The following is a 12,342-nucleotide window of genomic DNA, read 5'->3' on the forward strand; positions in this document are numbered from 1 at the left end:
GGATATGTAATTAAATTTTAAACATGTTTATTTTTTAAACTACTGTTCCCCATTGATGAATTCCATGAAAACTGTATTAAAACCCATTTTGAATAGTGATTCATACAAAATTACTTTTGCTTAACTCAGAGAGTAGGCCTCCGCACCTGCCACATCTTCCTCTGAACAGTGTGTACATGACATGGATTGACTGATGTAAAAAAAAGTTAGAGGCCTGGAGCGTGACTCAGTGCTAGAGCACATGGTCAGTGTGCTTGAAGTCCTGGGTTCACTCACCAGCACCATCCGCAAATATAAACACAAGTATGAGTAAACTGGGGAATTATAAAACCCATAGAAGAAATCATAATCCCTATATTCAGAATCCACATTTGTTAGGTTCTTCTTTGCTTTATTTTTTTGAGACAGGGTCTAAGTAGTCCAGGGTGGCTTAAACTTCTTGCCTCAGCATTGTAGGTGCTGGGATTACAGGTATGTACCAGCACACCTAGCTTATTTCAACCTTTTATTACACCTCATTCTTCTAGTTTATAAGCAGTGACCTGACTAGTGAAACTTGAACATGAATGTAGTGCTCATTTTGCCTATATAAGCTCATCCAAAGCAGGGGCAGAATAGGGTTTTCAGATTTATCATGGTAGAATAATTTCACAGTGTCACCTAGGTGGCCATTTCCACAGGCACTGTCAGTCAGGAAGTCAGTAATTTAATGTGGGTGTGTTTTGTACCAGGCATACAGCCTTGGATTCAGACCATTCACAGTCTGCAATCTCCTGGCTCCTGCCTTTCCTGTCAGACTTTACAGTTGACATTCTAGCTGAGCCCATCCTTAGACAACTGAAACTGTGTGCTGGAGCTGGTCTCCTTACGACCCTCTTCTCATTTCAATCATTGTAAATGGAGTGACCTAAGTGACTTTCCCAGTGTGGTCTCCTGTCATTTCCATAAGGTTATTGTGGCTTTGATGGCTTTAGCCTTTCATCTCCTGTACCAGTTGCCCCTGCACCCTCAGCCTACTTTTTACTTGCTGGGATGGTCTCTGCTGTTGCCAGAAACCTCATACCACCTGCCTGTCCCTCCCTCCACCTTTACTCCTTCAGTGCTCCATCTGGAATTCCTGTTTTTCCTCAAAACTCTCCAAGATTTTCAATTTCCAGGAAGTCTTTCTTTTTGACTTCCTGTCCATCCGGCTAGCATTTTATCTTTATATTTGTTCCAACTAATCAGAGACTTGCTGTCTCTCGTATTTTTCCCACAGTGCCCTGCACGGATTTAGAATTAATTTAACTTAAGCCAGTGTAGACATTGGTATTTTTCAGTGGGAAATTGGAACTTGGAATGTGTTCACTACTGCATGTGGCATGCCTGCACCTGCCTGACGTCACCCCTAGCATTCATAAAGGGCAAAGATGACAGAATGACTTCTTGAAAAAGAAAAAAATAGCAAACAGAAACACCATCCTCTCAGGATTCCATTGTAAAGTGGTGAAATCCTTTTTTTTTTTCCTTAAGTTTGGACCTATTGGCATTTGTTTTTGTGGGATAGAACCTATTATTTTGTTTGCCATTCAGATTGTGTGGGAAATTCTTTTTTTAAAATGAGCTGGTAGAGTTACTGGGAGTGAGCTGTGAGGCTTGTAATGACTTACGTTTACGCTTTGCCTTTTTGGTTCCCCTCTAAAGTCCTGGGCCAGGTTGCATTGTGAAGGGAGACCCAGGTGCCCCACGAGGATGGCGGGGGAGGAGGCAGGCAGGGCCTAGGGCTGAGCTGCTGGCACAGGTGCTAGGCACACACTTGATAAGGTGATGCTCTGCTTTACAAATGTTACACTAGATTATAAAGCAGTTCATATCTTGTTAGTTTTCCTAATAAGCTAGTGTAAAAACCCTGAGGATTTATGCCGTCCTCTGTGGATCAGGTAGAGGGGTGACCTTTAGTATCTACCTTGTCGGGGTTAAGAGCTAATTTAATAACTGTTACTCAGTCTAGCCAACTGTGGGTGAAATGCCACATTGGAAAAATTTCACCTCTCTTCTCCAAAGTAACACTTGTTTAAAAAAAATAGTAACAAAGATTTCAAAGGTTGACAGAACCCTGGAACCATGGGGGACTGTCTTAAAACTGGAACTAGCTGTGCTACTTGTTATAACAGCAATACAGTAAGGACCTTGGCATTGCCCCCCAAAACCACAAAATGAATTAGCGGTGAGTGCTTAACTTAGAACAGAGGAACTTGGTTGTAGTGGTGAAGAAAGTAATCAAGAGGTGCATAAGGAGGAGTGGGGAGGAGATGATGGGGAGAGAGCAGAGTTTCTGCGAACAAAGGAAGGTACCAAAAACTCAGCAAGATCATGTGATGGGGCCACATCATAGGGAAAGGTAGACAAACCAAGGCTGAGGACAGCCCTCCATTCCATTGCATCCTCTGCCAGCCTTGGTCTGTTCTCCCGTGGTGCTGTGAGTCTTCTTCCAGGCCTGGTCCCGTCTCCTGTGGTACTTTGCCTAGTGGCACAGCTTCCTAATTCCATTACCTCCCAGGGCCCCCTGGGCAGGGGATGAAGTCAGATGCTGTGATTTGACTGGCACAGCCCAGGATCTGGGAATGAACAAAGAGTGGTGCTGTGGCTGCCCACCTTCCTCACCTGGCCTCCCTGTCTTTTCCCTTGCCTGGAAGGGTAACGGGCTCCAGAGGAGGCTCCCGCACACTATGGACCTCCAGAGAAGTGGAAGTAGTTTCAGAGCAAGCCTGAAAACCCCCGGTCATCAAAAGGAGTGATCTGGAAGTTTTGTAGGACATGAACACTGACTTTAACACGAGCCTCAAGGATGTCTCTCTGTTATGGCCTTTCCATGTCCTGTGATCCCCCAAGTGTGAATCTTTCTGTTCTCAGGGCAGGGATCCCTAGCTGTTGGTAAGCACCCAGTTCCTCATGTTACAAGTTGTGAAACAGGCATGCGATGTCAGGTGACATGTGTATATGTCCTGGAGCATTTTGGTAGAGGAGCTGGAATTAGGAACAAGGTCTCCTGAATCCTAGTCCATGATTTGTTTTTTCTTTAAAAATAATACACCATAAAACCTCATTTCCCCCCTAAATTCCTAGGATTAGTTCTGGTCCCAAGAAGCAAAGAAACTGAGTGGTCTGGGTTGTAGGTTCTTGTCACAAAGAGACTGGAAAAAAGAAGCCCGTGGTGGAGTTTGGGGATGGTAAAGTTTTGTCGCTGCTGCTTTGACTGTTAGTGGAGCTGAGCAAGGGGCCTCAGCTACCCCTGGGCCTGGCTGCCATCCCATTTTTGAGGCCCAGAGTTATTTTTAGCCCCAGGGCCTTGGAAGCAGGTGTGGTCTGGGCTTGAAGGTCACGCCTGGAATGTGTTCAAGCCTTGTTGTGCATGTCTACTTAGCTGGGATGAGTGATGTAAGCTGCTCTGTACAGTTACAGGCATTGGTAATTTTCTGCTGAGGAATGAAGGTCATACTCTGTACATTTGTGATGCTTTAAGCAAGTTTATATCAGAAACTGCCAACTGAGACACATTTTAAGAGGACTACGACTATATTAGGTAGCCAAAAAATTAGCTGGAAATCCTTTGGATATAGACAAAACTTTTTTTTTTTATTAAAGGTTATCCCCAACTGACTTATTTTTAAATTCCAGGTTTCTAGTCCCAAGTGTGTGGTTTAACCTTTATTTGGGGAGTGGGGGGGTGGGAATGGAGCTCAGTGGTAGAAAGGGTGCTCAGCATACACAAGGCTTCGTTCAATCCCCAGCACAAAAAATGAATCACATTTAATTTTCACATCCTTCAAATGTTGTTGTTATCTAAAGGAATTTTTTGTCATTGCATATCCTGTTTTTATGTGTTTGCACATATGTAGGTGTTTGAGGTTCTACTTTACATAACTGTTCTGTGACTTGATTTTATTCTTTGTATATAGTAACCATCTTTGCAAAAAGTGTACTTTTAAGAAATTAATAGGCACTCATTTTTTAATGTTGCACGATACCATTTTGTAAGTTTATCATAATTTGTAAGTTACTTGACTGATCCCTTTCTCATACGCAGGCCTTTCCAGTATTTTTTAGGTGGGTTTACAATGAAGAGTGGAGAAGTTGCTTGTAAGTCATTTTGAAACTATCCTCCTAAGCCAGTTTGAAATTATCTTCAAAAGAATATAGTTCTGCTGGGCGCAGGTGGCTCATACCTGCAATCCTAGCTACTCAGGAGGCAGAGATCAGGAGGATCGAGGTTCAAAGCCAGCCCAGGCGAATAGTTCACGAGACCCTATCTCAGGGGGAAAAAAAAAAATCCATCACCAAAAATAGGGGCTGGTGGAATGGCTCAAGGTGAAGGCCCTGAGCTCAAAGCCCAGTACCACCAAAAAGAAAAAAAAAAAAAAAAAAAAAAGAATACAGTTCTGTGTTCTAGTTTTCCTTGTTTCAGGAGATTTTAAGTAGCTAAACTTTTGGAATGTTACTACTATAAAGTTGAGCTCTAGCGAAGATGAGTGGGAGGTTTGGTGCTGGCGATTTTTAATTGCATTCCATCGCTTGCTCCTACAGCCTCTGGTCCTCTTTGGAAAAATTAAATTGTAACCTCTCTCTCATTCGACTATGCTCAGATTATCCAGATGTTGATCCTGGTTTTAGGACCATTAGTAATTTAGCTTTGTGTCGGGAAAATACAGTATATCTTTCATGTAGTGAAATTTTGTTCTGGGGGCGAGATGGGCTGTGGTCTATACAAATAAAGATTATAAACTTTCATTACTATTACTAATCTTTGAAATGCAGTAACCTAATTTAGAAAGCTGTTGTGTTAAGTATTTGATCCATCCTCTACCACCTTGAAAGAATTTCTCTTTATTTTAATATGAAAGTTCTTTACTTCCTTGTAATATAAGATTTTTTTCAAGCATATGTATTGCTTAACATGTCTTTATATTTTACTACATTCCATAATGCAAAATCAAGACTTTCCTGTTAGATATGCACACCAGTGGGATTGGAAGTATTGTACTGAATTAACATTAACTTTAATTGTAATATTTCTTATTGTACTATTCATTTCTTGGCCAACACATTTCAGTAATATAGGAACCACAGCTGCTTCTTCTGCAGTGTTAAAGGAAGAAACTGGAGTATTGTGTGTGTGTGTGTGTTTCATATTGAAGATAAAGTTCGTTGCTTGGAAAGTCATCATTTCTAATCAATATAACCATAGTTCTGAAGAAAGACTGAATGTTTGCCACATCTTTTATTGCCGAACTCAGCATCATCTTGGCCATATATTCATTGGTCTCATCCTTTGATATAAAGCTGCTGTCTTCCAGACATCCTTGTAGCTTGTTTTCTTACCTCTTGTGATCTTTACTTCACTGATGCCATCAGAGCAAGAGCTTCTCTGACTACACCCCCAAACATCCCTTTTTCCTGCTGTTTTTCTTTCCAAAGTACTTAGCGCTACCGTACAAATGTTCTTGTTGTTTATTACATGTATTTGCTATATTTTGATTTTTAATGTCCCCCAAAAGTTATGTGTTAAAGCTTGGCCCCCGGGATGGGTGCTTTTGGGAGGTGCTGGAACCTTTAGGATGTGGAATCTAGTGGGAGATTTTAGGTCATTGGAGGCCTGTTCTCAGGGTGGATTGTGGACTCAAGTGTCTTCCTTTCTCTTCTTTGTTCCCAGGTTTGTGATATAAGCACACACTCCTGTCATCTGACATGCCCAAAATAGGCACCCAAAGCAGTGGGTCTGCTCAAACTTGGGCTGGAACCTCCAAAACTTTGAGCCTAAACATAGTTTTTTATAAGTCAGTTTTCTCAGATATTTTGTTATAGCGATGGAAAGCTGACTAATACAGTACCCTATTACTAAATTACAAGTTATAGGAGGGCAAGAATTTTTTGCCTACTTAACTTATAATGGGGCGATACATTTATAATTATAACTTATAATGACTAATTATCATTTACTGCTGTATTTTCACAGCAGTACCTAGCACATGTTAGGTGCCTGATAGCTACTTGTTTAATTGAGTTAAAATAGGTCTGGCAGGTGCTTGAGGAAACCAGGATGCTCAAATTAGCCTCCATCTGGCTCTAGCTTGTTCCGAATCTCTCTTCTGTCTCTAGCCTAGCTTTATTATAAACATCCCTCTGAAACACTTTCTCCTCACTCTCAGATTAAACCAGTCCCTGGCCATGTTTCCTCTTGCTCAGTGACTCCATCCAGGGATCCTTCCATTTCCATTCCCTCCATACCCAGGCCCCTCCCCTGGTGGGTAGGGCCCTTCGTTTCCCTGCATGGTGCTAGGAGGAAAGACCGACTGTGGAGGAGTAAGAAAGTGTTGGGTGTAGGAGGAGTTTGTCCAGAGTAGACACATGGGGTAGAGGGAAAGAGGAAGGTAGGGTGGGAAGTGAGCAGAGCTCAGGTGATCAGCAAAGAGGAAGCTGAAGCTGGTAAGTGAACTGGGTAAACACAAGAACAGGAAGCAGTGCTATAAGGGAAAATGAGCTCTCGGGGAGCCAGTACTGAGGATGGTGTGCTTCTCACAGGTCTGTTCCAGCCTTCATCCACAAGCCCTTGATCTGTGTAAACACTGGTGCTTCCCACATACTGGGTGTAAGTCAGGGGAGGCTGGGTTCCATTGTGCTGTCAGGCAGTCTGTTTCATGATTGCCATCTTGTTGTTCTTGTCAGAATACATGTCCTCAAGTTTTGGGTAAGAAAATATGGTCAAGACATTGACAAAACACGTTGTGTTCATATCTGTTTTGGTGAGGTTAGTTGTTTTGTTTTGATTGAATGTATCTACTAGATAGTAGACCTCTGAATTTTTATCAGTTTTTGTTTGTTTGTATTGTTTTTCTTTGGTGGTGCTGGGGATTGAACCCAGCACATACTAGGCAGGTGTTGTGCCATTGAGCTACTGCCCAGCTCTGTTAGTCTGCCGTTAACCCACAGTGTCTGAGGGAAAGTTGCTTCGATTACTGGAGAATTAAGATGGCAAAAGCCCAAGGTGTACCTGCCGATCTCATGTCATAGCCTACTTTTTTCCCCTGTGAACTTGTCAGTTTTTGTCTGTTATTGAAAGTCTGTTTAGGAGTACTAAAAGACTCTTTGGTGTATTTTGTTTCTTGTTCAAGTTTTTTGGAAGGAAAAACTTAGTTTGGCTTGTAGTTTAATAAAAGTAAACGTCACCTAATTATATCCTTTCCATAAACTCCCTAAATTTAAACTGAGCTCTAGCCTGGCAAATAGCTAAATTTCTCTCCTCTCAGAATAGGGCTTTGAAGCACCCCATAGTCATAGATCCTTTTCCTTCCCTTGAGAATCCGTCTCTCTCTGCTGGAACCCAGGGCCTTGCCCATGCCAGGTTAGCACTTTACTAGTCCTTAATATCATAGATACCACTTTACTAACTTTTGGGTGGCCTTGAGAGAGAATTTCTATAATGCCATGGATATACACTGTCTCATGTTAGCTTTCTTTTAAGACAGAATGGTTATGGAGGCCACTCACTTACCATGATGCCACAAAATACTTGCTGACAGTTTGAGCACACTATTATGTAGTACTCTTTAGCTTTTAGGTACCTGGGTAAGTAGCTGATTGAACACATGTAATTCTAGGAGAAGGAGAGAGTTCCCTTTCTAAGGTTATTTAAATTTCCAAATGGGTATATATGCAAGACCCATGGATATACAGATTGCTTCACTTCCTAATTAAATGTGAAAAAAATCAAATTGGAGTATTGTAATCAAGAAAAAAAGCAAGATGTGAAACCAGTATATATACTGTGTAACCATTTGAATAAAAGAGAAGGAAAATAACATATATTTGTGACTTACTCTATATTCGCTTAAAAAAATCTCTGAAAGAAATCAGACCAAACACTTAACAGTGGCTATCAGTTAGATGGTAGGGCTGGGATCTGCGCAGATAAGGACAGGCTCCTAAGAGGGTTTTTAATAGATTCATTTTTTTCCCATTTAAATGTATTTTTTGGAGTGTCAGTAATATGGCCATTTCTAACACCTTTACTGGAGTATAACTGATATACAAATCACATATGTATGTACACATTTTAGATAAGGTATTCATAGGACTATCTATTAAAAATTGAAAACTAATCAAAGCTTCAAAAATTGGCTAAGTAAGTAGCAAAGCTGGTCTGCCATGGATTTTGTTATATACATTTAGGCCCTTGTGACTCAATCTATTATTCTGTTGACTTTTTACAGAAGTTTTGGGTAAGGTTAGCCTGGTGGTTTTGCAAACAATAAAGTATTTTCTAGTCGTCTTTTAAATCCTATATGATGCAAAAGATTTTGAAAACCTGATTGTCATAGATATGTCCCTGATCTCAGGGCGTTGACATTCTTCAAAATGAACAGTGAATGCAGAAAAAATTTAAAATTAGAGTTGAAACAGACAGAGGGTGATGATTCATGTAAAATTCTCTCCCTGTAATGAGCAGGGTTAAGGCCATTGTTACCTCACCCTTCTCAACCCCTTGATAGGACTCTTCCTCTCACGTGATCCATTTAGCACTACATAAAGTCAGATCTTGGGCATACAGTGTGACAGGAGGGCTCCGGCTGGCCTCAGTACAACATGGAATGCATGTAACTTGATCCTTACCTCACTTTCAGCCCTTTGCTTCAGTTATATCTTCATATTACAGTCACTTTGACCAGTCCCAGTCTTAGACAGGGAAAGGGTCATTTTGTATCTTTGGCTGCTGACTCTGGTCCTCTGGGGAAGAATGACCATTTTCTGCCCCATAGAACTATCTGTTAGAGGGAAGCAAACGCGAGAATGTTCTAATTCAACTTTTGCACGTTTGCTGTTGTCTCCCGTCTTTTGTTCCTTGATCTGCTAACCCAGATCACTGCTTTGTCCCATCCGGATTTTATCATTGAGAGGAGCCAATCGGATTCAGAGACTCTGTGCCATTGTTGGGATCAACTTGCTCCTGTCCTCAGATTTCCACTTTCTGTGCCACTGCAGTACCTTCGTGGACAAGTTGCGTCATTCTTCCCCGGTCCCGTTCCATTATGGGAACAGGTGCTTAGGAAAAATTGGGTAACCCAGTAGTAGAGTCAGACAGTGTGAGTGCAGGACTTTGTGTTACTGTGAACTGTGTCACAGGGCTGTAGGATTTGATTCAGTGCTATAGCCTTGGTGGGTGCTTTGTAAAAGTTTAGTCTTTGACTAGCCAAATTTTCTGTTGTTTCTTCAGTTTCTTCAGTGATGACCTGTGTTCCTCGCTGACATAAAGCTATACTAGATGTAAGTACATTAGTATAGTGAAGCTTGTTCCATGGAAGACAAGCAGGTGGACACATGAAGTACCAAATGCAGCTGCTTTGTAAAGTAGGTAGATAAGATTTCTCAGGTGCCTTCTGGCTCCCTGTGTCAGGCTGTTAGAAAGTAGAGGTTGGACTGTAGGAGGGTGCAATTACTGCTGAGAGATGTCTTTTAGACTCCACATGCAAGCCAGCTTTGCTCACTGATGCCTCTTTATTTTGGAGGCTCAGGCTGGCCTCCTGCGTTCCAAGTGTTGGGATTACAGTGACTGCTGTCATGCTTGGCATCACCAGTGCATATTTAGAGCATTTCCCCTTCTTTCTGTAAGTGATCCATAAGTACTTTTTCACTTGCAGAGGAGACAAGGCCACTCTAGTATCAGCAGGTGAGGAAACTGGTTTAGCGAGGTTACATGATTTGCCCAGGTATACAACTAGTAAATGGAAAGACCACTTCCCATGCCCCTCTTCTCATGCTTCGGTTGCAGTTCTGCAGGCATGAAATCAGGGACTACGACCCAAAGATGCTTGAAAGTTCTACCATCTTGATCTGGAATCAGTTAATGAAATACTTATTTACAACTGTAAATTGTTTTTGGAACAAGGAGGGTGTTACTTGTAATAAGTAAGCAAACACAGTGGAAGTAAAAAATTTAATACAAAACTTTAGCTATCAAAGAGTTTATCCTCAAGAACTTGAATGCCAACAGTAGGCATCCTGTTTTAGATGTAGCTTTCATTTAAGATGGACCAGGAGAGATAGGATTTGGAGAATATTGAAGGTTAGGATCAGGTCCAAATTATGGACACCAGACTCCAGTTAGAGTCAATCACAGAGGCATCAGGTCCAGGTTTAAGGGCTGCATGTGTTGGGGGACTGACTTAAAGTTCCCGTGTTAAGAGTGAGATTTTCTAAGGCTGGGAGTCAGTGATTGTCTTGAGAATGTGGCACAAGAAAGGGAAGGATGAATGTATAGCAGGTCAAGGACTTAGGGTAAAGGAATGGTCATGGCAGACGAGCCAGGGTCAGAGCTGTGAGACTGCTTCTGGTGGAGCTTGGTACATCACAGGCCCTTTGCAGTTGCTGTGGCTAACACAGCAGTCATTTTTGAACCCCTCTTCCTTAAAAGGTAACTGAAATGTTTTCCCGCCCCTTTTCCAGGAGCTGGTGTTTGTGTCATAGGTGTGTGTGCGCACACACTCATTCATCACATAATTCTCAAGACATTAAAAATACATCTTTTTGTTCTCATAACATGGGATTGCTAACCTGGTCCTTGGCTGTTGCTCTCTGCACTACTTTCAAGGAATAAGTAAATAAAATGGAAGAAAATCATTTACAGTAATAATACTTCAAGCTGCTTTTGAATTTCATACAAGTCATTTTGTTCTGGGACCCAGGTGATTGTAATTCATGAATATGTCATGTTTTCTCGAAGGTTTTACTTTTGAGGGAAAGTGGAATGACACAAGCACATTTTTTATGAAGCCATGTCTACTTGGTTTTTGGTTGGTGTTGAAATGGAATGGTGCCTCAAGTATGGAATGAGATGAAGGGGTAAATATTATGACTCATTCGTTCTCCAGTCTCACGCTCTTTCTTCTTTTGCTGACTGCACGTGTTGTTTTCTGTCCGTCTTTCTCCTTTCATGTAGGCTGTCAGTCCAGCGTGACGCTGTTGGGGCGAGGGAGCAAAAGTAAAGAATGATGTAAGGTACTGGCGGCCCCAAAGCATCTTTTGTTGAGTGGTTGTTCCAGTCATCTCTGTGAACCAAATGTGACGGCTGCTTTGTGGAGGGCGTCCTCTGCAGGAGCACATCCGTGGGAAGAGAAAGAGACACCCCGTCCAAGGGCCCTTGCTGAAATGGGTTTAACTCCTCTTCCAGCCACCACTAGCCTGACCTCATCCATTTCCAGTACAATGGGGTGGCTGAGCCATTGAGAGCACCACCATTACGTCATCGTGGCAAACTGAAGGAGGAGGTGGAAAAGAGCACTGATTGTTGTCATGGCTCATGAGATGATTGGGACTCAAATTGTTACTGAGAGCTTGGTGGCTCTGCTGGAAAGTGGAGCGGAGAAAGTGCTGCTAATTGATAGCCGGCCTTTTGTGGAGTACAACACATCCCACATTTTGGAAGCCATTAATATCAACTGCTCCAAGCTTATGAAGCGAAGGTTGCAGCAGGACAAAGTGCTAATTACAGAGCTTATCCAGCATTCTGCGAAACAGAAGGTGAGTGCTTTCTTTTTTGCCTTTTTAAAATAAGCGAACACACCGAGGAATAATTGTAATTGAAACTTCATTTTTGAGTGCAGAAAGTAATTGGAGGCAGTTTTGGTTGCTTTTTAGATTTTGGTACCTTGTAGTACCTGGAAACAATCTACTCATTATGTTGTCACATTAAGAATATCTTAAACTATTCAGAAGAATGAACTTGCTCTAAATTGGATACATGCAATGTTTTCCTGTTAATGTCTGGTGAAATTGTTTTCTCAATTTACACATCATTTTTTGTTATCTATAAATCTCCTGACAGGAAAGTCATTCTTCTCAAGTGCTTTGGAAGAAAAGTAGGGACCAGTAATTGTTAGAGGTGCTTGTTATATCTGGTAACATTTTTATGTAGTAATATTGACCAGGACTAAAGGATGTTATGCTTAAGGTAAAATTGTCCCTGGGGTACTGAGGTGCTATCTGTGTAGTCGGGAAGGCTATTTCTTTTCTTTCAGGAATAAAAGTGAGCTCATCTTTTAATTGTAATGAATAGCTGATTTGTTTGTGGTCGTGTAAGAACCAATTTTTGAAATGTTTCTGTAGATCAAGGGTTATTATGTTTACTTTCATATTACTTGGTTTATGGACTTCACCCCTTCTTAGTGTCAAGGGTTTAAAACCAAGGAGTTTTGAGCTCCTCTACACAGAAATAATACAACTTTTGCCTTTCAAAGGTTGACTTTTGCAAAAGCACTTAAACCACTTTATCCCATCTGTTAACTGGGTCTCACTTTTATTCAAGTTGTAAGT

At 41.5% G+C, this 12,342-nt stretch overlaps 1 protein-coding gene across 1 annotated transcript in view; it reads left to right on the forward strand.

Moving 5' to 3' along the window:
* Dusp16 (dual specificity phosphatase 16) overlaps positions 1 to 12,342 on the forward strand; it is a 72,241-nt gene that overhangs the window by 19,934 nt on the left and 39,965 nt on the right. The window contains exon 2 of the mRNA XM_074076029.1: positions 10,970 to 11,550. Within this exon, the coding sequence (XP_073932130.1) occupies positions 11,323 to 11,550 (228 nt within the window). The 5' untranslated portion in view covers positions 10,970 to 11,322. The remainder of the gene's footprint in view (positions 1 to 10,969; positions 11,551 to 12,342) is intronic.

Source organism: Castor canadensis, chromosome 6 (genome assembly GCF_047511655.1).
Source record: "Castor canadensis chromosome 6, mCasCan1.hap1v2, whole genome shotgun sequence".
Classification (NCBI taxonomy): domain Eukaryota; kingdom Metazoa; phylum Chordata; class Mammalia; order Rodentia; family Castoridae; genus Castor; species Castor canadensis.